Source organism: Geotrypetes seraphini, chromosome 19, assembly GCF_902459505.1.
Source record: "Geotrypetes seraphini chromosome 19, aGeoSer1.1, whole genome shotgun sequence".
NCBI classification, from domain to species: Eukaryota; Metazoa; Chordata; class Amphibia; order Gymnophiona; family Dermophiidae; genus Geotrypetes; species Geotrypetes seraphini.
Window position 1 is genome coordinate 28,781,742 of NC_047102.1, and position 27,006 is coordinate 28,808,747.

Sequence of the window (27,006 nt, forward strand, 5' to 3'; positions counted from 1 at the left end):
ATGTATTGCTACAGATCAGGGCGTAACCATGGCACTTTCATTAGTGCTGGCCTCAGGATGCATGTATACCGTGGTTCTTGGCCAAAGAAATAAATGTTGCTGCAATGACTGGCTTAGATTGAGAGAAGGGGGAAGGGTTTTATATAGCAGAGAGAAATGAAGTAGAATCAGCTGTGATGGAGCTAAATATTCAAACAACACCAGAAACTTTAGGGCCAAAAAATAGACAAGGAGACAGCAAAAATGGAAAGAATAGTTTATGGAAAACCAGTTAAAACAAATTTCTTACAATAATTTGCAGTCATATAAACTATGCTGTATGTCTCTTTTTGTATATATCTATACGTATTCCCTATACTCTTCATGCACAGAGTATAGATAAGCATGAACACATGCAGATAATATATTTATGCCTCGCTACCATTTCATGTAACTAGAAAATATGGCTTTCTCAAGTATATTTATAGGAATTACAATTCACAGTTCATAATATGCAGTACAAAATGCTTTGCATGTAGTACATCTGAATGCAATAGACTCCTTCCCACTTCTTCCGAGGGACATTACAGGCTGTACTTATTAGCAGTAAGTTGATTATCTACCGTGACAAAATGCTTGTGCAAATATCAGCTTCATTATTGCATATATGCTGGATTTGGATGGTGGTTTTTGTAGTTAGGCCTAAATTTCCACCTAGGCCTACATTTCTCTACGTAAGCCAACAAGGTTTGTGCCTAAGGAGCACAATTCAGGGCAGGTATGAATGGAGAGAGAGCAACCTGCTACTGCCACAACCAGTCATTGCTATGAGGTCTGAAAGGAAGAAGGAAGGCCAAGGCAGAGGAGGCCATAGAAGAAGGGATGAGTTTCTTTGTGCTCTATTCAAAATATCTTCTCCTACCCATCATGAGCGTCTTCTGGTTTCCCTCCTGATTTTCTTTCCTGTTAGAAATTAGCTCACAATCCCAGCATAATTTATCAATAGGAACCTAAATGTATAATCTTACAGAGTTCAGTTGGCATTTTATAAGAGTGATGTAGCAATATACGAACATATTTGATTGACAAGAGGCATTGATTTTGAGTCAAGTAATTTATCAGTCCTAAAATAACTGGCAAAATAATTCCATGTGCACAACAGGGATAAAAAGCAATTATTCGCAAAAGGGTTTGACTGATACTTCATCCTCTATCCTTATCTCCTTGGATCTCAAATAACCCAAAATGCAGGTATTTAGAGAGCTTTTGAGCATCCATTTCATTCATTATATTCCTTTCTCTTCCTCAAGCAGTTGACTTTTCTAGCTGGTTTCCAAATGATGATTTTAGTGTCTCATACAAAACTCTCTTCCATGTTGGTGCAAAGCAAAAAAGAATCCACAAGTCGGGGCTTGACAAGCTGCTGGAAATCGGACTCCTCCAGGCCATCAGGGCACATCACTGCCAGTCTGCGCAGGGCTGCCTGAAAGGTTGACAGATAGGTTTATTTACAAAACTGGAAACAACAGCACAACCATATATCTGGCATGCTATACACGACCAATTTTCTTCCACTAGGGGTTTTTTTTCTACCTCCTACGCTGTGTTATTGGCAAGACTGAAATAAGGCCTGCTTGTGTTTGATAAAGACACTGGAAATTTTCAAATCTGAATATTCACATCTGTATATTTTCCACAAAATTCCACAAGGGCAAGACTAGAATCTAGGGGCCCACTGTCTCCCAGATTCTGCAAAGTTACACACCCAAGTTTAAGAATGGCGTGCCAATTTAGATGCATAAGTTAAAGAATCATACTAGTTACATACCTAACTTAGGCCACCTTTTATCAAGCCACATTAGGGTTTTTTATCACTGGCCACTGCGGTAAAAGCTTCAACGCTGCGGTAAAAGCTTCAACACTGAGGCTTTTACCTCAGTGGCCGGCGATAAAAAACCCTAATGTAGCTTGATAAAAGGGGGTTTAAATTTTTTAATTTGGTACCAATTGGCCATAATTATAGCCCAAAATTGCCATTAATTGGGATGTGCCATGTTGTCTATGACCTAACCAATATCAGCACATAGGGCCTGATATTGAGAGCATAGGAGGCGGTCCAGCTACCTCCCATGGTCTTTGGCAATCCCAGATATTCAATGCCAGGGCCATATTTGGCCACCAGAATTGAATAACTGAGTTCATGTTTCAAGTTTTTATTTAAAATTTGATGTACACGCATTGTCAAAATATTTTAAAACATATTACAATTCTAAAATGGGAAAAACAGTACAATTAATGAGTCAAAATGTTGTGTGATCGTGGCACCGAGGTACCCTTCTCTTCAAAACCCAGCACACACCCAAAACGAGGGAGAAAAAGACTCAGACTAATGTAGCAGTATAGAGCCAAAAGGTACACATCAAAACTGTTTTAAATACTTTCACTGGCAAAAATCTCCCTCACAGAATAGCTCAGGTTTAGAAAAGGGCATAATCACCCGGAGGCACGTTCAAGAACATAGCTGACAAAAGATGACTTGAGCTCCAACGCTGTCATGTCTTCTCCAATCTTCCCAACAAGTGACTTTGTTTCACCAATGTTTGGCTCATCAGGGGAACAAACAATACATTTGGCTTTTTCTCCCTCTTTTTGGGTGCATGCTGGGTTTGATGAACATATTATGCGTTGTGCATCCTCGTATAATTTGAAAACAGTACAATACAAAAACACAATATCAGACTGACATACAAACCCATGACCGGTACAGAATGGAAGAGGGGATGAACTACAATAATTATAGTAAAAAAAAGGACATAAAGGGATAACACAGCCGGGCATGGAAAGAGCTAAAATAAATAAAAAATAGAAAATTAGGGGGAGGATATACTCGTATATTATAAGAAGGTCTTCGTCTTTGAATCTAAATTTCGAAAGTAAGATAAAAGAAATATAAACAGATGTCTGTTGTGACTATAGATCCAAGATGGCGACTAAGACTGAGCTCCGCACTACCACAATCTGAATCTTACCCACGCGGCAGTTTTCCACTGCTATTTTTCATCAACTGCTTGTTGGTTTCTTCGGAGGTGTGCTGTTTCTGATGCACAACCTTCATTTCCATAGTGATGAGCAAAAGGAAAGGAGCAACGCGACCAGGACCTCCGGCGGCCGCAAACTCCAAGCCGATAATTCAGACGACGCTGGACGCTGGATCGATGTGTCTGCCAATGAAGGCTCCCCAGATTTCGGGAGGAAAGCCAAGTGAATCAGCAAACCTTAGTTTAGATCAGGCTTCCTTGAGCCTGATCCAGAGACAGGCTCCTTCCCAGCCTGGGAGAAGGAATCCTACATCGGAGGAGGCGGACCAGCTATCCCAGGAGAGTGTGTAGCTGATAAGCCCCGGAGGAAAGGAGGGAGCAGAAGAGAAGGGAAGACAAGCTCCTACCGTATCAGGATTAACATATAAATATTGGAGCAACATTTTTATTGGTGTATCCCTGGAAATGCCTGGTTAGGTACTTGGGTGTTAAATATGTTTTTTTCTCTCCTAACCATCTGAAGGAATTTCTAGATGTTAAGCAGATCATCAAGGATTAAGGGATCTTGGTAGTAATGGGCGCTTGATACATTATGCCTTTCTTTTTTGGTAGTATTCCTCTAAATCTCTCTCTAATTTATGTTTTGGTCACCCCCTATTATTGTGGTCTAAGAAGGGGTTAATCAGTATGATGATTATTGTAAGAGTTGTATTGCTTTGTAATTTTCTTCCCTGTATTTAATGTAACAAGAATTAATCTTGTAAAATTAGATTGTATAATTATAAATAAATAATAAAATTAAAAAAATAAAAAAAGGATTAACAACGCCCGATGTGGGAATGGGTGAGATCTTGCCTTCTTCACTTGAACAGTTTGGGGAGATTATTAAGCCTGATAAAGTCAGTATGGATGACCTGTGGAAGGCCATAGCCGCTATGGACTCCGAACTTAGAAAAGCTGTTAATATCGTGTGTTCTGACTGTGCTATTACTAGCCCCCAGGTCAATGCACAAGAAGTAATTCTGAAGGAACAATCTGTAATTATTAAAAAACATGAGGAACAAATTTCTCAAATAAAATCTTTGGAGACTGAAATTATTAAAGAAAGGGTTGTTATCCAGAAAAAGTTAGAATATATGGAGAATAAACAGAGAAGAAATAATCTGAGATTATTAAATTTTCCTAAATCTCTGGTGAGTTCTCCTTTGGAAATGGTGAGGAAATATCTGAAGGAGATTTTGTTAATCCCGGAAGAAGGATTGCCACCAATAACAAGAGTCCAGAGTATTTCTATGAGTACTCAGAGACAAACGGCTTCGACTCCAACAGGAGAACCAGAGATACAAGAGAATAAATTAGACCTGGCAAATTTTCTAGAAAGCTCCTTGAACGTAATAACAGAGAGAATTACCCTTATAGTGACATTTGTCCTGGAGTTTGATAGGGATTTAGTTTTTCGTTCTTACTTTCGGCACATGAAGGACTCTTTCCTTGGCTCAACAGTAAGAATTTTTCCTGATATATCTAAAGAGACACAGAAAAATAAAAGATTTCCTCCTTTACCGCCCAAGGGCTATTGTCTTGGGGGCGTCACTTATTTTAAAGTTTCCTGTTAAATGCTGTGTTTCATTTCAAGGGAAAAATTTCTTATTCTATGAACCAAAGCAATTGCTAGAATTTATTGTAGCTAGAGAAGGGGGGAGGAGTGACTATTGGTTCAATGGCTATGTTCCGCAGTATAATGAACCGGCTTTCTGGAGGAGCAATCATGCCTTCTAATCTGTCTAAATGAGATGTATAATTTACCTTATTACTTTTTATATACCTTGTTCTTGGATCTTATTTGTGGACTAAATAATTTAATTTTCTATATTTCCTGTAAACATGTATCAACCCGGATTAGTCATTGTGACTTAGGGTTTTAATTTCCAATCCTCTTGCAAGTTTATTGTGCTTGTTTGTTATATTAAAGTTTCAATAAAAAATAAAGATTAAAAAAAATTAAATAAAAAAAAAAGAAATATAAACAATAAACGTTCATGATCCTCGAGTCTGTGTTTCAAAGGCATCCCTATACAGGAAGCTTTTTAGGGAGCCTTTGACGTTTCATTATGCAAGTAACCTGGTAAGGCGTTCCAAAGCTGTGGGGCTGTAACTGAAAAAATTGGCAGACCATCTTGTACCAATAATTTTTAAAGAAGGAATGGTAAGAAGATGATGTTCTGTTGACCTTAATGTCCTAGATGGATGTATGGTATAAGAAGACGGTCGAGAAATATCAGTGAATTTTTTAGCTGGATTTTGAAAATTATTAGAGCTATTTTATATGTGATTCTATAAGAAATTGGAAGCCAGTGTGCATTTTTCAGAAGGGGAGTCACATGGTCAAACTTTTTTGAGTTTGTAATGATTTTAATTGCCATGTTTTGAATTATTTGTAATCTTTTAAGTTCTTTCTGTGAGATGCCTTTATATAATGAATTGCAGAAGTCCAGCCTTGATATTATAAGTGAATGTTTAAGGCTGCTGGTTCCAACACTTTTGTTAAAGATCTGATTAAACGTAATTTGTAGAAGCAGTTTGGGTTTTTTTAACCATGGAGCTGATTTGATCGTGATAAGAAAGTTTATGATCAAGGGCTACTCTTAGAATTTTTATGGATTTAACAGTTTGTAGCAGAATATTGTCTAGGTCAGGGGTGCCCAACGCGTCGATCGCGATCGACCAGTAGCTCAGGAAGGCAACTCGAGTCGATCGCACTCGTGTTGCCGTCCTGATCTACGGGCCGATCAGCCTTCCTCTCCAGTGTTCTCCCTAGGGCCTTTTAGGTGGGCGGTCCGCCCAGCTGTCATCTGCCGCTGCTGAACATTAAACCCCCCCCCAAAAAAAAAAACCGGCTTGGAAATTTCAGCCCCTAGCGAACTTATGCTCCGGGCTCTAACATGTGCGTGCAGGCTTCTCTTCTCTTCGAAACCGGAAGCTATGTCCGGGGAGGGGGGGGAGAAGGGAAGCCTGCACGCACATGTTGAGAGCCCTGAAGCAAGCGTTCGCTACGGGCTAATGCGGGAGACAGGTTAGTGAAGCATTTGTTCTTCTTCCTGCCTGGTCCTGCCTACTTTCTGTTTCCGCGAAGGCAGGACCCGGCAGCATTTCCCCCAATAGGTTGATCACGATCTTGGGCTGATCAGCCTTCCTCTTCCCGACGGCAGAATTGACGTCGGGGAGAGGAATGCTGGTTGGCCGAAGCAGGGAGAGCTTGGGGTCTGTTATTGGTGGTGTTTGGGTCCTGGTCCCCGATGGTAATGGCAGTGGCAGTGGCTTGGGGAAGGGCAGGGAGAAAGAAAGAAAAAGGGCAGGCAGGGATACAGAAGGAAAGAAGAGAAACAGAAAAAAATGAAAGGGAGGCAGAGAGAAAGAAAGGGCAGGGAAGAGGAAGGAAAAGTTGGGGGGAAGGAATGAGGTCTGGAGGAGAAGCAGCATACAGGCTAAAAGAAGGGAAGAAAGATTGTATGCACAGTCAGAAGAAGAAAGTGCAACCAGAGACTCATGAAATCACCAGACAAGGTAGGGAAAATGATTTTATTTTAAATTTAGTGATCAAAATGTGTCTGAATTTATATCTGCTGTCTATATTTTACACTAAGGTCCCCTTTTACTAAACCGCAATAGAGGTTTTTAGCGCAGGGAGCCTATGAGTGTCGAGAGCAGCCCTGGGCATTCAGCGCAGCTCCCTGCGCTAAAAACTGCTATCGTGGTTTAGTAAAAAGGGAGGGGGTATATTTGTCTATTTTTGCATAGTTGTTACTGAGGTGATAGTGCTTAGAGTCATCTGCTTTGACCTCTTTGAAAAACCCTGGAATAGGAATGATGATTAACATTTTCTATGCATACAGTGTGCTTTGTGTTTTTTTTTATTTTATTGTTGGTAGATCATTTTGACTTGGTCATTTAAAAAGTAGCTCGCAAGCCCAAAAAGTGTGGGCACCCCTGGTCTAGGTGAATTTGCGATAACAATGTAAGATCTTCTTTCCACGGGAACAGCATCGATGATGATTTTTATATATATGTTGCCTTTGAGCCACTGACTAATTTGGTCTAATTTGGTGTTTATATTGATTATGTCATTAGGATCTTCCGTGTTCAGGGGGTGTAGGAGTTGTATATCATCTGCATAAGCGTAAGCCGAAAACCTGATGGATTGACTAAGAGTCAGTAAAGGAGACAGAAAAAATATTAAACAGCAGTGATGAGAGGATGGAGCCTTGAGGAATTCCATGAGAGTTGGTGTAACTACTTGAGGTAGAATTCTTGAATGTGACCTTTGAAGAACAATCTGAAAAGTATGAGTGGAACCAACACAATACTTGATCGGAGATACCAACGGAGGATAATCTACTAATGAGTAAGTGATGATCAATGGTATCAAAGGCCGAGGATAAATCTAGAGAGATCAAAAGGACAGATTTGTAGTGATTCAAAAAGTACTGAATGTTGGTTGTTAAGCCAATCATAGAGTGTTCTGTCAAATGGTTGGTCCTAAAACTGGTCTGGTTGGGGTGTAAATCAAGTTCCTCCACCGTGGACTTAGTTGCCCATGCCGATATTCAGCAGCTGTCCAGCTAAGGCCTAGCAGCCAATGACAGATTTACTTTTCAGGCAGATCTATCTAGCTACTAGCCTTAGCCAAGCAGCTGCTGAATATTGGCGGTGACCAGCAAAGTCACAAGAGTATGAAAAATATTAATTGATTTTTAAAAAATGAAGGATCAAATTTTCTCCACTCTCTACCCATCTGACAGTTTTCTACCTCCACGTTTTTTCACCTGATTTACCCTCTAAAATCTCTTTGCTTCCTACTTGTCCCCCACTAAGTCACTTTTCCTTGCCCCCTTTTCAAATTTCTCTGTCCATCCTCAACTAATTCCTCCTACCCCCACTTTCCACAACCATCTTCAAAACTTTCTCTCTGCCTCCCTTCCCCTGAGACTCCTAGTCTGATTCACCCTCTGACTAACCTCCTCTCCTGCCCAAATACTTTCCTGAGTCTCCTACACCTGATTCACCCCCTGAACTTGTTTCCTCTCTGCCCGGACCCCTTTCTCAAATCTCTCTCCAATCCTGGTATTCTGGGTCAATTACATGCATTCTTCTTTATAGAATTATCCCTGCTGTGGGTATACAGCCGCACAATTTGCAAAAAAGACTATACACAAGAAAAGTTTTTTTTTTATAAAATGATCTCCCTTGCCACTCCCTTTCATTATATTTCCCTCTTCTTCCTATCATTTTTGCTCTCTTTCTTCCTATCACCTATTCTTATTATCTGTCCCTGCTCTTTTCTTATGTGGTTAGTTTTTGAAAAGTGTGGTGCAGCAGATCTGGGGGTATACAGTGCTAGAAAGCACTGAACAGAAATCACTTACCAGGCAGGCAACAAGGACGGAATCACTGTTATTCCTCTCAACAGGTGATCTGCAGAGCTCTATTAGTCGAGGAATGCCTAAAAGCAGGGCAAAAACAGTTCAAATGCAGTTGCTTTGTGTGCTGTAGTGCTCAATATTCACAGTAGAGGTCAGCAGAGCAAGCTGAATGTGCCACTTCACGTACTCAGTCTATGAAACTATTGCTTCATTTAGATTTATAGGGAATCTCTTTTGCATGTGTAGAAAGGTGGAAAGATCTGGAGATACTGGATGACTCATGCCTGGCACAAATTCTTTTTTTTTTTCCTTGCACTCTTTCTTATTCTTTCTGTCAGCTCATAACTTGCATGGATTTTTCATCCAATTTTCAGGATATACAGATGCTTGATTTAGAGTCCCAAGGGATTATTCTAAGAATCAGATGGAAAGGGAAATTATCCTTAAATACCAGTAAGGGTTGTTAGGCCTGGAGTCTCTAAATGGCACCGATTTTTAAGCACAACAAAGAAAAATGGGGAGACCCGATGATCCACAGTGAAAACAATCCACCGATGAAAACAAAAAACAAAAACTGTGGATACAGATGTTCTGGAGATAATTTATTAAACACTGACATATAAAACCATGAAAATTCAATTTAAAAAGTACAATGCTAAAAAATGTGGTGATAAAAATCTACCCGGACCCTACACGGTCCATGTTTCGGCGAACACGCCTTCCTCAGGGGTCCAATGGTTTGCAACCTCACATATAAAGAATTGGACTGAAAACAGCATTTTTTTTTTTGCTACTTCAGCTTGTCTGCGGTGTTCTTTGCTCACATGTTTAAAGATAATAGACTGTTTTCAGTCCAATTCTTCCTATAGGCTAAGGCTCTTTACACCTGCATTGTGAGGTCATAGGGCTTTATGGTTATAGAAACATTGTAACATGATGGCAGATAAAGGCCAAATGGCTCATCTAGTCTGCCCAACAAAGAAAAATGGGGAGACCCAACGATCCACAGTGAAAACAATCCACCAATGAAAACAAAAACTGTGGATACAGATGTTCTGGAGATAATTTATTAAACACTGACATATAAAACCATGAAAATTCAATTTAAAAAGTACAATGATAAAAAATACAGTGATAAAAATCCACCTGGACCCTACACGGTCCATGTTTCGGCGAACACGCCTTCCTCAGGGGTCCAATGGTTTGCAAACTCACATATAAAGAATTGGACTGAAAACAGTCTATTATCTTTAAACATGTGAGCAATGAACACCGCAGACAAGCTGAAGTAGCAAAAAAAAAATGCTGTTTTCAGTCCAATTCTTTATATGTGAGTTTGCAAACCATTGGACCCCTGAGGAAGGCGTGTTCACCGAAACACGGACCGTGTAGGGTCCGGGTGGATTTTTATCACTGTATTTTTTATCATTGTACTTTTTAAATTGAATTTTCATGGTTTTATATGTCAGTGTTTAATAAATTATCTCCAGAACATCTGTATCCACAGTTTTTGTTTTCATTGGTGGATTGTTTTCACTGTGGATCGTTGGGTCTCCCCATTTTTCTTTGTTGGGCAGACTAGATGAGCCATCTGCCATCATGTTACAATGTTTCTATAACCATAAAGCCCTATGACCTCACAATGCAGGTGTAAAGAGCCTTAGCCTATAGGAAGAGGAGATGCAAATGTTAAGAGCCTTAGCCAATAAGGAGAGAGATAATGGTTACTGCAGATGGGCATTTTTTTTGCTACTTCAGCTTGTCTGCGGTGTTCTTTGCTCACACGAGATAATAGACTGTTTTCAGTCCAATTCTTTATATGTGAGTTTGCAAACCATTGGACCCCTGAGGAAGGCGTGTTCGCCGAAATACGGACCATGTAGGGTCCGGTTGGATTTTGATCACTATATTTTTTAGCATTGTACTTTATAAATTGAATTTTCATGGTTTTATATGTCAGTGTTTAATAAATTATCTCCAGAATATCTGTATCCACAGTTTTTGTTTTTGTTTTCACCTATTTTTAAGCGCCGAAGCTCAGTAAAAAAAAACAACAAAAAAATACCCGTCTTACCAGATTTTGTGATTGTAAAATGTGCACCCATGGCCTCGCCCCCAGGCCCTACCACTTCCACCCTGCCCCGCACTGTTCTACCCAAGTCATGCCCCATTCCGCCCCCCAGCCCCACCCCAACCTCTTCTCGTGCTCGGAGCAGAGTCGAAAGGACATCTGCGAATGCATGACATGCATGCGTACATGTATGTGACATCACCACGTTGCATCTGTGCATGCTCAGAGGCCCTCCTGATGCAGTCCCGAGATGGAAGCGTCGCAAAACCCAGATAAAGTGCTGGGTTTTGAAAAGCCATCCGGAAGCCTGGACAGTCCTCTAAAAATCCAAATATCTGGCCACCCTATTCAAGGTGCCTATCGGTGCCTAAAAAAATTGGCGCCAGAATTGCACTTCCGTAGGCACGTTAGGCCGCTCAATGCTGCTGTAGGCGTGGTTAATGCTAGAAGTGGTGTTAAGCGGCCTAAAGTGCCTAAGGAAGTGTGATTCACATCGGAAATGTAGGCCTGGAAAACCCTGTCCTATATTTTCAGCACTTATCTTTGCCAGAGGTAGGGTTACCAGTCATCCGGATTTTTCTGGATTTCCAGGGGTCCGGACGGCTTTTCAAAACCCAGCACTTTGACTGGGTTTTGAAAAGCTTCCAGAACATAATCGCGTCGGGAAGGGGCATCCGCGCACCCGCGGATGCAACACGGTGATGTCACGTGCACATGCATGCGATATCCATTGCGTGGGGGCAGGGCTGGGGGCGGGACTGGGTGGTCCCAGGGGCGTGGCCATGGGTCCGGATTTTCCCCGAAGAAAAATCTGGTAACCCTAGCCAGAGGCACAATTCTGAACCCGGTACCATGGCGCGATTGGGCTGCCACTTTTAAGGCAGCCACCGATAACGGCGCTGGTTAGAGAATCTGTGCCTCAGAGACCAAGAAAATGCGGCGGAAAGGTACGGAAAAATTCCCTTTGTATTGGATGCCACAAGCCTGATTAAAAGGGATTTTCAAGCATATCTTGATAAGCTGTCTACATATGTTACATCTTATATACTCCAGACTGAGGTTTTCTTTGGCTCAAGCTGTTCTTTTTTTCAGAACAGGTTGATCCAGTCCTCATTTTTGTCATGCTGGCTGCATGGGTTTGTAGTTCAGATTTCCCTAAGACAAGCAAGACTCTGTCCATGCATGAAATGGAAATACCCAAGACCAGATTAGCCTGACCTGAAAAAACCCCAACAAATAAATCATAGAAGGTTGGAATCTCTCAATATGATATGATTGAGATGACCATGTCTGATATTCCACTCACAAAATAGCTTTTAAAAAAAATTAAGGGCCTCTTTTACAAATCTGCGGTAGTGACGCTGCCATGGTAAATGCACCAAAGGCCATTCGATTCCTAAGGGCTTCGGTGCATTTATCACTGCAGCATCACTATCATGGCTTTGTAAATGAGGCCCTAAATGGTTTTCTCCACAACTGGTACATTTATGATGTCCTTAAAGAAACCGGTTCTATTATAGCTCATGGACCCCGAGTTACTCCTAAAAATAAATAAATAAATAAACTGAGCCAGTTTGTAATCTCAATGCTTGCCATCGAATGAGAAAGGAAGGTGATCACTGGGGTGTGGTGCAGGAGTTAGAGCTAAAGCCTCAGCGTCCTGAGGCTGTGGGTTCAAATCTGTCACTGTTCCTTTTGTGACCCTGTGCAAGTCACTTAATCCCCCCATTGCCCCAGGTAGAGTTTGAGCCCACCGGGACAGATAGGGAAATGTGATAAAGTACCTGAATGTAAACCGCTTAGGATATAACTGGTATATAAATAATAAAATAAAATAATTTGTCAATTTTGATTTTGTTAAGAGAATAATATCTTACAGCTGAGCTTTATTGCTGCATGGGCAACTTCAGGGTCTCGGCTAAGTCGCGCTAGAGTCACCGCAGACTTCTGCTGAACTCTCTCACAGGCAGCAACTTCCCCTGGGCTCCGAGACGACGGCTTTTCAAATAACATTTCCACCAGCACCTGCACACCTTGACACAAGCAAAAAAATATTTTTTTAAAAAAACAGCAGTTAACCTTTTCTATTTGAGGGTTTCAAGTTTTATTAAAATCTGTTATCCCGCTTATCGGATTTCTAAGCGGCTTACAATACTAAAATTATAAAATCGGGATATACAGTACTCCCCCCAAATTTGTGGGGGTTCCATTCCAGGAACCCCTGCGAACTTTGAAAAATTGCAAATACGGTTTTTCACCTGTCAAAAGGCAGGAGAGGGCAGCTGGAACATTGGTGGGTGAAGAAAATCACTCGCAGCCTGCTCCGACTGCCTCTTCCTGTAGTAAAGTCGGGCTACACCAATCAGGAGCTGCTTTGACACACAGATCCTGATTGATGTAGCCCGACTTTGCTACAGGAAGAGGCGGGCGGAGCAGACCGCAAATAAGTGAGTCCACAATTCGTGAACCGTGAATTCGCAGGGGAACACTGTATTTACATTAATATCAAATACTTGTTTACATTAATAGACAAACTGTTCAAACAAAAGCTTAGAGGGAAGAAATACAATTTTAAAATGGATCAGCAGAACATAGAGGGTTACAAACTTCAGACTTGGAAGATCTGAGATAGATCTGGTTTTCAGACTTTGCCAACATAGTAACATAGTAGATGACGGCAGATAAAGACCCGAATGGTCCATCCAGTCTGCCCAACCTGATTCAATTAAAATTTTTTAATTTTTCTTCTTAGCTATTTCTGGACAAGAATCCAAAGCTTTACCCGGTACTGTGCTTGGGTTCCAACTGCCGAAATCTCTGTTAAGACTTACTCCAGTCCAAATTCATCTTTCTCAGTTAAATCTATGCAAATATTTCTCATGAATGTTCACGGCAATTATCCAGAAAATAAGACCTGTTCTTAATCCTCCATACCCAGGGATGCACTTCTGCTCTGTAAACAGAGTACAGATACCTAAGTGGTACCAGGAGTTCCCCAACCCCAGGTAGGATTAAAGCACAGGAAAACTAGAGCCCAAATATGTAGGAGGTGCCCTCTCAGAAGAGCCAATTCAATGGCTCTCAGGGCAGAATTTTGCCCTAGTAGGACAGCAGATGAATGAAAGAAGAACTTAGGGGGGGGGGGGGCTACCAGGCCACAGCTGCCCACAGAGGATATCTCTGCTCACTCCCTGTGTATTGTACTCCAGTCAGCAGGGGGACTCAGTGAGCAGAGCTTCTTCTCTACGGCTTCTTTCTCTGCCAGCTTTCCTCATAGTTGCCAGGTCCACAGTTTTCTCGCCCAATTTTGAATAGCTGCGGGTTGCGCTTTTTGGGGGGCTTTTCTGCTTGTGTAATTTCAGTCTTTGCATTTGCGGTTTTCACCCTTGTGCTGTGGAGGTTCCCTACAGGGACAGCTCCAACTGTGGGAGACTGCAGACCTTTGGGAAAAGTCTGCATCTGGAGGGTTGCTTGTTTGTCAGTAATCAATGTCTAATCAAAGCTAATGTTTCATGTTTATTACAATTTGATGCAAACGCTTATAACATAGTTTCAAAGCGAACTACAAATATAAAAAGGGGTAACAGGAGCATTTTCACCCATATGTTAACAAAAATAGAAAGACTTACAGACAATAGTGGGAGACGGGGTGGAACTCCAAATTTTTTAGAAAAAGATAACAGTGAAGGGTCACATAATAGGGAGGGGCTAAAAGCAGAAGCAAAAATGTTTAAAAACAAGAGATCTACAAAAATAAATTTGATTGGTGAATTTTAATTTTCGAAAGCAGTAATTGGTTGTTAATGCCCAATTGTTGCTAGTTAAGGGCTCATAAATGAATTAAGATGTGTGCGCATCTTGGGTGTGTGCCCAAATTTCAGTGCACAATTGTGGGCATGATACATAGAATCCACGGGTTTGTGCATAATGGCCCAGATTTGGCGTAGTTCAGTCCAAGTTGTGCATGCAACGCAATTGTTTAACCAGCTAATCAGTACCAATAATTGGCAATTGACGCTAGTGGCATCAATTAGAAGTTGCACGAACAACTTTCTAAGCACATTCTATAAAGCGGTTCGTGTAAATTCCAGTGCACAAATCTCAGAAGGGGGTGTTTGGACATATTGTCACACTTATTGTAAGTTTGAAAATGAATAAAGATTAAAAAAAAAAAAAAAAAGGGGGCGTGGCCAGGAAAGGAGCATAGGCAGATCGTGGGCATTCCTAAAAGTTAAGTGGACTGTTAAAGAATACACCCAATCTGCACACAACTTAGCCACAGGTATTTAGGCCTAGTTTTCATTGGCCTAAAAGGCCTAAATGTTAGTCATATATAGAATTTAGGGGAATATGCATGTAACTGCGAGCCCCCAGTTTATAGCCTTGCCCTTATAGAGTACATTTACCCATTTGCATTTTTTGCAGAGCACGTTGAGGCCTATCTTGCCATTATAAACTAGACATACTGTCATGAAATTACCCTCCATATGTAGGATCCAACTTTTCAAATCAATTGGGAGTGCAAAACACAACATATGATCACAGTAAAGGAGCCTGTGGAGGAGTGGCCTAGTGGTTAGAGCTGTTGCCTCAGTACCCTGAGGTTGTGGGTTTGATCCCAACACTGCTCCTTGTAACCCAGGGCATTCACTTAATCCTCCATTACTTCGGGTACGATAGTTCGATTTTGAGCCTGCTGGGACAGATAGGGAAGGTACTTAAGAGCACCTGATTACTGTTCAATGTATTGTGAATCTCTTCATGAGAAGGCAGTTAATAAATCCCAATAAATAAAATATTAGGAGTGCTCAAGCACTCACAGAGCTGGAATCTATGCCTTCATATCTGGAAAAGTAAATGTTTTAATGTCAAATATACCATTTTCCTGGATGATTTCAGAAGCAGACTGTTCCAGAACCGACATGTTTGCCAAGATTGTGATTATCTGTAATCAAAAAGCAAGAACATTCATTATACAACGGGTATTAAAGAAAACACACATGGAATGTATTGATTGGTAGATAAAACCATTACAAAAGGACCTCAGTAAACAAATAGTAGGAAGCAAATCAAAACATTAACTTGTACATAAGCAGCCAATAAGAGTTTATTACAGATGACACCAAAGTCCTTGACAGCAGCTTGAGGAAGCATTTGTGTCGGCCAACGTGTCTGGGTTTGTTGCCTCTAGAGCAGTGATTCTCAACTCTCTCCAAAAGGCACAGCACGCCAGTCTGTTTTTTTTCAGGATTTTCACAGTGAAATGCGCATGTGATAAACTTATATAGACTGGAGACCCATAGTGCACAAATCTGTCTCGGGCATAACCAATACATTCATGGTGAAAAATGTGAATCCACCAAAAAACCCCAAACCCTACTATAGGTGCTATTGGGGTGGTAGACAGGTGGGTATAGTAGGTTTTGGGGGGACTCATCATAACCTGCAAGAGAGTTGTGGTGAGATGTTTACAGACTATGTCTGTTGCGAACACATTTTTGCACTGCTTTTGCAATTTTAAGCTTTCGGCACACAGCAAGACCGAACACAGTTTTTGCTTTATTTTTACATTTGTACGCTTGTGGCCCATAGTCAGACCGGACCCCAGAAGACGGTTGTTACCACAACCGAAACACTATAACACTGTATTTCATGTCATTGTATATTTTATTGTGTTATCTCTGCACCATTTTTTGAAATAAATCATATAACAAGATACCAGTTCCACTTTCTTTTTCCATTTTTGCTTTGCGGTTTGTTCTTGTGGAACCATTTTGGTGGGCCTTTTCGTGATTTCCTGAGGTGTTTATGTGGCACCCTTTTTGTGAAGTTCACAGCAATGACTTGTAAGGTGCCCCACTACTCTATTGCCATGTCTGGGTGGCCAGTCCATCACTTTGATGGCCCCTCCCATGTCCAAAAGGTCTTTTTCTAGGTGTTTTGGACTTGGACGATTTTTGGGATGAGAAGATAGATGACTTGACGGTCTGGACGATCAAACAGCTGGACGTATAATTAGACTATTCTCAAAAAAAATATATTTTGGATGTATTTTTCGAGAATGGACTTTGGACACTGCAGACTTTAGGCGACAAGCACTCTAGGCCCAAAACGGACTTAGGGCTCCTTTTACGAAAGTGCGTTAGCGTTTTTAGCGTGCGTACCGGATTAGCGTGCGCTATAGTGCACGCTAGCCAAAAAATACCACCTGCTCAAGAGGAGAAAGTAGTGGCTACCGCGCACGGCATTATAGCGTGCGCTATTCTGTACGTTAAGGCTCTAACGTGCCTTCGTAAAAGGAGCCCTTAGACTTTTAAAAAAAATTATGCCGCTCCATATATGTGACTTCTAATAGCATTACTACACTGTCCTTTCTTCCCTATCAAATTATGTTTATTTATTAATTTTTTTAAATTTCTTTTCCACTTATAGCCTAAACAGATTACAATAGAACAAACATAATCTTCATCAACATAATCGCATAATCTTCATAATAAGACAAATTACATAAAATACCCATACTGCATCACTCCCTTTTGCAAATATTTACGTATAGAAATCTCACAAAAGCATTTCAATGTAAAAGAAATGTTTCAATAACATTTCACTCTAAAAAAATGTTTGTACAAATAAACAAGTTTTCAATTCCTTTTTAAAAGATTTTAACTCCTTACATAATCTCAAATGACCTGACAACCACTTCCATATTGCTGTTGTCTGTGTTTCTTTATTTCTCTTGGCAGCCCATGTATGATAATATTAAAGAATCAATTACAGAATCAATAATTATTGAATCAAGGAAGAAAAATCCAATTTCCAAAATACAATATGGAAGCAGAGCACTTTGAAGACTAGGCCATTCAGATGGATTATTTATTTATGACATTTTTAGCCCGCTTAAACCTAAGCGGTTTACAAAAACACATAATTGTCAGACAACTCACAGCATATATAAAAACCAACAGCTTTATAATTTATTACAGCATTATTAATTAATTAAAAGCTTCTATGAGTGTAGTGTTCAAAACCTTTTTTTTTTTCAGTTCAAAAAGTTTTTTATTGAAAATTTTTTTACAAAACACAAAAATGAAATATTCAGTACAAATTTGTTGCGCAATGATACAACAATCAAAAGGTCAGCGGGATAAAGAAATATGGAGAAATGATCAAAAACAGATACACTTATTAAAGTTAAAGCAACATCCGTATGCTATGTAATACGATATTATAGATGTGTACAAATATGCCAGCCAATAACAGAGAGCGCAGCCTGACAGCTATAATATGCAAAGAATCATATAATACTACATGTACATTGTGTATGCAAGAAACTCATAGGGTTGTGCCAAGTGATAGGCCAGTGGAATCAATGAGAGGAGCCCACATCAAATTTTTAAATATCAGAAAGTGATCTCAATGGTCCTGTCATTTGGTTCCACGGCACTACTGCCACTGAATTCACAGCTGCTCTTAAATTTTCGTAGTGCATGTGTACAAATCCATCCGAGGACAAGCGCATTGCTCCTTCAGACCTTAATGGCCAAGGGGTTTGTAGATAGCAAAGTATATAGTAGTTAGCAGTACCCTCAGATACCTGAGCTGTTAAACCATCAAAGATTCTTATAACAGGTAAAGAGTATCATTCATCGAGTTCTGCTATTTTTTAAGGTGCCAATGCTTAATGCGCATCATCTAAATAATATAAAGTGCTCTAGTGTATAAATAAATATCAAAAAATAACATACAGCACTTATCTCAAAGCGCTGTCTGAGCCCAACGGGACCCGTTTCGCCGAACTTTCGGCTTCTTCAGGGGTCGTGACAGTTAACTAAAAACATCAAAAGAGCACAGTGAGATAAAAGTGGAATAACTAAAAATTGTTCTATAAACTTGCAATATACATTAAAGAGACGTTACTGACTGGGCAGCTCTGCTCTCTGAATTTAAGGCAGAAAATGGCGCTGGCAGAGGTAGTACGCTGCATTAATTATTCATGACGTGCCAGCTCTACTATTTCAAATTTAAATACGTTACTAAAAATATAATATAAAGTGCCATGTGTACGATTAATACTGAAACTTGTGTTACAAATATTAAAACTAGATCTGCATTGTTAAAAGAAGGAACTCCATTCGACTGAGCAGTCTTTTTCGATCACCACCTCTATTTTTGGGCAAGATCTTATCAAAACAAAAACATCTCAGGTCTTTATAGTCGTGCTGAAATGTATTGCAGTGTTCTGCCAGAGGAGCTGTTAATCTTCCGCATTTCAGATTGGATTTATGTTCACTTATCCTGGTTTTAAAGGATCTCGTTGACATCCCCACGTACCACTTGCCACGTGGGCAAATGATAGCGTAAACAATAAAAGCTGAGGAACAAGTGAAAAAATGATTGATTTTATATAATTTTCCATCCTTGGGACTTATAAATTCCTTCAATTGTAACGTGAGGGGTTGTGGGTTCAAACCCCGTGCTGCTCCTTGTGACCCTGGGCAAGTCACTCAGTCCTCCATAGCCCCAGGTACGTTAGATAGATTGTGAGCCCATCGGGACAGATAGGGAAAATGCTTGAGTACCTGATTGTAAAAAACCACTTAGATAACCTTGATAAGTGGTATATCAAATCCTAATAAACTTGAAACTTGATCTGACAGATGTTACATTTACCGCACTTGTAAAAACCGTTCGGTAAAAGAGATTGCGTGGGTTGAGGTGAACATACAGCTGGAGATAGTATTTCTTTTAAATTTCTATCTCTGGAAAAAGCAATCTGTATGTCTGTATTGCAGAACAAAGGACTCGATTGAATGATCTTCCAATTGTCTTTAACAATACTGGCTAGAGCACTGCCTGCTGTAGAATATTTTAGAACACATGTGACCTTGTCTTTTCTTGGATCCTTATCTTCTTTCATTCGCTTATCTAATAGCCATTCTCGATGATAATATTTGGCTCTCTTGTAAGCCCTTTTAAGTAGGCTTCTTGGATAACCTTTTTATTCTAACTTTTGAATTAGAACTTTTGAATGTCGATTGTAATTTTTAATATTTGAGCAATTACGTTTCAACCTTAAAAATTGAGACAAAGGAAGATTCTTTTTAAGGCTTGTAGGGTGATAGCTATGAAAATCCAGAAATGTATTCCTGTCAGTAGGCTTGATATAAAGATCAAATTCAAAATGATCAACAGCTTGAATCACCAGTATATCTAGGTAATTTATTTTTTCTTGAGAATATTGTATGGTGAATTGAATATTGCTATCACAGCTGTTGAGCCATTTGAAAAAAGAATGAAGCTCTTGTTCAGTACCCTTCCAGAGGAGTATGACGTCATCGATTATATCTGTACCATTTAAAAATCTGCAAGATAAAAGGTGAATTTTCTAACCATACAGATTCAAAATCAGCCATATACAAGTTTGCAACGGAAGGGGCAAAGGTAGCCCTCATAGCTACTCCCTTCTTTGTTTAAAATTTTTTCCATTGTACATAAAAAATTTTCTTTCATGGCTGTTCTTGCTAAATTGGAAAGAAATTCTGATGGTACAAGTTGTGGTCTCATTCTTTTCTCAAAGATGTTCTTTAGAATGGTTAATGCATCATCTTGAGGTATAGAGGTGTAGAGAGCGGTGACGTCCAGTGTTACCATAATAAAAGGAAATGATTCCGCTGCAATTGTTTCCAGTTTGACCATCAAATCTCTGGAATCCTGGATAAAAGACTTAATCTTTTGCACTTCAGTTTTAAGAAATTCTTCGACAAACATCGATAACGGTTCCAATAAAGAACCCCGGGAGGACATTATAGGTCTTCCTGTTGGATTGTCTAGTCTTTTATGTACTTTAGGAAGCGTATAGAAGACAGGAACAATAGGTGTTTTAATGTTCAAAAACTTATAATCTTTATGGGTGAGAAATCCTTCATTAAGACCCTCATTAGTCAATCTACTGATTGTTCTTTGTATTCTTTTAGTTGGATCAAGTGGTATTTTGGCATAAACTTCTTCATCTTGTAATTGACGCATGATTTCCATGTTATATTTGTCATGGTCCATCAGTACCACTGCACCACCCTTATCGGCTCTCTTAATAACTAGTGATCTGTCATTTTTCAGATTTTTAACCGCCTGTATTTCTTCTTTTTTTAAATTATTATACTGGTAAGCACTATTATCATACCATTGTTTAGCATCTTGTAAAACGCACGCTTTAAATGCATTAACTAGTGGATCAAGAGGTATTGGCGGAGACCAGGTGCTTTTAGGGGTTACTATCTGTCAGCCTAGCTATCGCTACCATTCAGCATTTTTAGTTGGAATTACTTATGTCAGCGAAGGCCTATGGGAAATTATATCAATCTGACTCTGGCATGGGAATGCAGATAGACCCTGAGGGCAGGGAAACTGTTTTAAGTATCCCTGATATGTTTTAAGTAGCCCTGATTGAATCATGACTAGCTAAAAGGTGTTAATGTCTGATTAAGAGGGTGCTTAGGACAATGAGTCCAGGTGCACAGATCAAGCAGATAGGCTGCTTGAATGGGACAAAGAAGCCCATCTTCCATACTTGCAAGTATCATACCCTCCTTTATCAATTAAATTAACCATTGTTTCAAACAGTTTACAAATTCTAAACAGAAAGATACTGGGACATACAAGTTTCTATATTCAGAATAAGATTCCAAGGTATAAAAGCCTCCTTTCTGCTCTATCTATCAATCTATCATTCTATCTCTCAATCTATCTCTCAATCTATCTTTCTATCTCTGGAGGAGAGGGGTCTTGGCTCTCTCTCTCTCTCTCTGGCTCTTCCTAGAACTTCTGACTCTCTGTCTCTTTGTTTCTGGACTCTGTAAGGCAGGGAAACTGCTTTGCTCTCTACTTAATTGTAATGCTTCATTGTAATGCTTATAAATATTGCTTTCCTGTAAGACTATTTCTATAATATATTCTTTATGCAACCACCTCTGGCTGTGCCTATTACTATCGTCCGATCCAATTTAGAGGGAAAAGCATTAAAATAGATCTTTAATTGTAGTTTTTTCACAAACTTCTCTAAGTCGATATTTAACTGAAAAGGATCAAAATGAGTAGATGGTACAAAAGATAAACCATAAGTAAGAATCTTTGACTCCACAGGATTCAATATATGTTGGGACAGATTAATTACCACTGATTGGTCTGAGTTTGTGAGTGGGTATTTGGTCTCGATCTGACTGACCCTCTTCTGCCTCTTGTGCGACCCCGTCTCTGTGTTTGTCCTTTCCGAAAAAAAATTAGACTGATTGTCACCACTAGTGGACATGGATGAAAGAGAAGAATCTGAGGCTGTAAGATCTTTTTTATCATTATGTTTATTTGCATTATACATCCAAGAGTAGACCTTGTTATTGACATAGTCTAATTCGTCTCGTTTAAATTTACGGAGTTTGTTTCTCTTAAGGTTTTCCCTAAATTTCTCCATATCTTCATTAAGATGTTTAAATTTGTCAAGGAATTCCGATTCTACTAAGGTGCTTTTAAGATGAATTATGTCTGTGTCTAGTTTCTTCTTTTGTTCATTAATAGCAGTTTTGCTATTTTCAATGATTAAGATCATTAAATCTAGAGCACATTTGTTAAGGATTTTATTCCAGATCTCTATGAATTGATGGTCTTCTTTGAATATTTGAATTTTTGTTTTGATAAGATCTTACCCAATAATAGAGGTGGTGATCGAAAAAGACTGCTCAGTCGAATGGAGTTCGTTCTTTTAACAATGCAGATATAGTTTTAATATTTGTAACACAAGTTTCAGTATTAATCATACACATGGCACTTTATATTATATTTTTAGTAACGTATTTAAACTTGAAATAGTAGAGCTGAGATGTCATGAATAATTAATGCAGCGTACTAACTCTGCCAGCGCCTTTTTCTGCCTTAAATTCAGAGAGCAGAGCTGCCCAGTCAGTAACATCTCTTTAATGTATATTGCAAGTTTATAGAACAATTTTTAGTTATTCCACTTTTATCTCACTGTGTTCTTTTGATGTTTTTAGTTAACTGTCACGACCCCTGAAGAAGCCGAAAGTTCGGCGAAACGGGTCCCGTTGGGCTCAGACATCGCTTTGAGATAAGTGCTGTATGTTATTTTTTGATATTTATTTATACACTAGAGCACTTTATATTATTTAGAAGATGCGCATTAAGCATTGGCACCTTAAAAAATAGCAGAACTCGATGAATGATACTCTTTACCTGTACAGGCTGTTATAAGAATCTTTGATGGTTTAACAGCTCAGGTATCTGAGGGTACTGCTAACTACTATATACTTTGCTATCTGCAAGTCTCTTTTTTTGTTGATACTGTTGATTTATAGACTTGTTTACATTGCTATCATTTCGAGTGTTCCCACTATGGAGTTTGTGTCAAATACCAGTGCATCTTACAAAGAATAACCTTAAAAATCAACATAAGAACTTTATAGATGGTGCGGGATGTGACAGGTAGCCAGTGAAATTTCTTCAACAAAGGTGTTACATGCCCAAATTTACTTCCCCCACATATGAGGGACTCCTCTTGCTCCCAACAAAAGGTAACAGAGAGGAGGGAGGCTGAGAGAGGGGGCACTCCGCTGGCAGGAGGGAGTGGGCATCCCTCCTGCCATATTTAGTAGTTTGATGGCGTCGACAGGCAGCGGTGGGCGGGTGGGGGAGTGTCTGGCAGGAGGGTGTGGTAACAGGGAGGAGGGGGCCAAAGGGGAATGGGTGGGCGAGGGAGGGGGGCACTCCACTGGCAGGAGGGAGTGGACATCTATCCTGCCATATTTAGTAGTTTGATGGCGTCGGCAGCCAGTGGCGGGCAGGTGGGGGGGTGTCTGGCAGGAGGGTGTGGTAACAGGGAGGAGGGGGCCAAAGGGGAATGGGTGGCCGAGGGAGGGGGGCACTCTTATGTGAGCCAAGGATAATGAAGCCATTGTGACATCACTGATGTGATTGGTTCTTAGGCACTGGTGGAATGAGGCATTATGACATCACAATATCTGCTCTGGATACCAGAGACTGTCATTCTTGTAGTGTCTGTTTCAACCTCGGTCCTTCTACACCAGCATTCTTCAAAGCAAAGCTTGCGGGTCAATGGTTGTGCTCAATTATACTCTGATTCTTCCCTCTCTCCTTAAAGAATGACATGAAGATGGTTTACCACGGTTATCCGCGGGGACGGGAACGGTGATGAATTTTGTCACTGTGTCATTCTCTACGTCAGATCACATTAATTTGCATGAGGACTCGTAGTGAATCGGTCGCCCGACAAGACTCACCCACGGATTGCCCAACAACGGTGAGTTAGTGAATCTAGCCCAGGGATCTCAAAGTCCCTCCTTAAGGGCCGCAATCCAGTCAGATTATCAGGATTTCCCCAATGAATATACATTGAAAACAGTGCATGCACATAGATCTTATGCATATTCATTGGGGAAATCCTGAAAACCGACTGAATTGCGGCCCTTAAGGAGGGACTTTGAGACCCCTGATCTAGCCCCATGTAAACTCTCCTAAGTTGAGTAAAAGTCAAGAAACATGCAAGAAACCAATTCAACAGTTTCTGTAAATGTGCTGTTTTGGCAATTGGTTTTGTGAAATCTTCACTCCGATGGGTCTTTCGTTTAAAGCAGGGGTAGGGAACTCCGGTCCTCGAGAGCCGTAGTCCAGTCAGGTTTTCAGGATTTCCCCAGTGAATATGCATGAGTTCTATTTGCATGCACTGCTTTCAATGCATTTTCATTGGGGAAATCCTGAAAACCCGACTGGACTACGGCTCTTGAGGACCAGAGTTCCCTACCCCTGGTTTAAAGTAACCTAGTTATTACTCAGAACAATGTATGCGGTGGGGGGGGGGGGAGGGAGGTTCACATGGCTAGAAAGATCAATGTACCCTACTTTATAAATTCCAAAGGATTGCATGAAGCAATTTATAATATAAATATAAGAAAAATGCAATTCACAAAAGTAATAGTCTGGTTCAAAGTAATTGGGTGTGTGATCTGTGTATAAGCAGAACTTTCGGCTCTTCTGATCACCTTCATTCTGGAGCCAGACTGGAATAAGGTATTCCACCTGAAGAAAATATATTTCTTCCTCTGACCATAAGATCAGGATTTTCTCTGACATAGCTCAGGCTGCTGAAGCTGGAAGCAGGAGGTTATTCTTCCAACTTCAGCAAGAGGTTTCTGATACTGGAACCGGGGGTTGTTTTGTGTTTTTTTTAGTGCAGCATCCCATAAAAGTTGTCTATGCCTGTCTTTTGTACCTTATCTGTAACTCTAAACTAGGATCTCAAAGTCCCTCCTTGAGGGCCGCCATCCAGTCGGGTTTTCAGGATTTCCCCAATGAATATGCATTGAAAGCAGTGCATGCACATAGATCTCATGCATATTCATTGCGGAAATCCTGAAAACCCAACTGGATTGTGGCCCTCAAGGAGGGACTTTGAGACCCCTGCCCTAAACAAAGGTTTGATTTATTTTTTTTTTTTTTTAAGTGTGCAGGAGTCCATTTGTGTCCAGCTGTCTACCTTTTTTTTCTAATAATGTGGCAGTTGCATCTATTACGATGCATTTTGGGGTTCTTTTACAAAGGTATGGTAAGCACTAATGCAGTGTGTCACATACTTTTTAAGGTGCGGCACGCTAATCTCACAGCTGGAGGGCGCCCGGAAATGCATGGACATAAACGCGATGGCATCACGCGCATGCTCGGATATCCTCCAGCCACTGCCCTGAGCCTCCTATTACTGCCGGGGGGGGGGGGGGGGGGGGGGGTGCTGTAGAAGGAGAGGAGAAGGAGGAGAGGCAATGGCGAGGAGGAGGGCTCCGGCTGACTGACTACAGGACGTGCCTCTCGCCGCAAGTTAGTTCCAATACTGCTGTAGTATTGAGAAGGCTGACACGAATTATGAATGAAAAAGTAGCGCTGTGATAAACAGAAAGCCTCAACCTTGATGAAGTTCGATTGAAACGTGATTATGTCGGGAGAGGCAGTTAACAGCTCTGTTAAGATAAGTGATTAAATATAATAATAAAGCTTCCATCTATTCATGATATATATGAATTTGCACTCTATCCCTGTTTATAACAGGGTCGGTTAATGATGTCTATGTTATATGTGATAATCGTAGGGAAACAAGATTTTATGTATGTGATATGGAAACCGCAGAGTTGTATATAAAGAAAAGGTTCAATGACGATAATGGCTCATGCATCTACACATCTCCCTCGTTATTCGCAGGGGATAGGGGCAGAGCCAGACTGTGAATGGGGAAATACCGCAAATATTTTCTGGTCCGGCTCTGACCCACCCCTGCCTCCCTTCCCCCCTTCCCCCCAGCATCCCGTTCTTACCTGGTGGTCTAGCGGGCTTTCGGGGCAGGAGCAATCTTCCTACGCTCCTGCCCCGTGCAGATCGCCAATAGGAAATGGCTGCCGTGAGTTCCCGTCGTCTCTCGAGACTACGACGGGAACTCATGGCAGCCATTTCCTATTGGCGATCTACATGGGGCAGGAGCGTAGGAAGATCGCTCCTGCCCCGAAAGCCCGCTAGACCAGTGGTTCCCAACCCTGTCCTGGAGGACCACTAGGCCAATCGGGTTTTCAGGTTAGCCCTAATGAATATGCATGGAGCAGATTTGCATGCCTCTCACTTCCATTATATGCAAATCTCTCTCATGCATATTCATTAGGGCTAGCCTGAAAACCCGATTGGCCTGATGGTCCTCCAGGACAGGGTTGGGAAGCACTGCGCTAGACACCAGGTAAGGCCGGGATGCTGGGGGGAAGGCAAAAATATGGGGGGAGTTTCCCCTCTCCCCCCCCAAATTGCGATTATGTGAAATCGCGAGTGCGGAAACCGCAAATGGGGAGGAGTAAGTGTAACATTCATAATGTATGAAGGAGGAGCCAGCTGAGGATTGAGTGGATTATACTGTTTAACCATTAAGGGGTAAACCTGTTTATAAGTATTTGTACTAAGCCCCTTATGGAATAGTCAGAAGTATTGATCTGTGAAGATTACTAATCAGTCAGCATGTAAAGCGTTGCCACTTCCCCCTCTGTATTCGCGGTTTCCATATCTATGGATTCGATTATTTGCGGTTTTAAAACAAAAAATGCTTTTTCATTTTTTGAGCTATTTTAAGACCTGGAAGCCTCCCCTTAAGCCTTACTTGATGGTCTAGCAGGTTTTCGAGGCAAGAGCGATCTTCCCACGCTCCTACCCCGTGCAGATCGCTCACAGGAAATGGCTCGAGAGACTACGGGAGCTCAAGGCAGCCATTTCCTGTGAGTGATCTGCACGGGGCAGGAGTGTGGGAAGATTGTTCCTGCCTGAAAACCTGCTAGATCACCAGGTAAGACTTAAGGGGGGGGCTTTCAGGGCTTAAAATAGCGGAGGAAGCGGTGATTAGGGGCAGAACTGGCCCAAATATTATTTGCATTTTTTAAAATATTCACGGGCCGGC

At 40.8% G+C, this 27,006-nt stretch overlaps 1 protein-coding gene across 1 annotated transcript in view; it reads right to left on the reverse strand.

Annotated features, from left to right (window-relative positions):
- Positions 1-249: 249 nt before the first annotated feature.
- The window catches only part of INSC (INSC spindle orientation adaptor protein), an 85,318-nt gene continuing 58,561 nt past the window's right edge, over positions 250-27,006 (reverse strand). Inside the window, exons 6-9 of the mRNA XM_033928786.1 lie at positions 15,387-15,453; positions 12,386-12,541; positions 8,441-8,517; positions 250-1,462 (exon numbers count right to left, since the gene is read on the reverse strand). Coding sequence (XP_033784677.1) covers positions 1,334-1,462; positions 8,441-8,517; positions 12,386-12,541; positions 15,387-15,453 — 429 coding nt within the window. The 3' untranslated portion in view covers positions 250-1,333. The remainder of the gene's footprint in view (positions 1,463-8,440; positions 8,518-12,385; positions 12,542-15,386; positions 15,454-27,006) is intronic.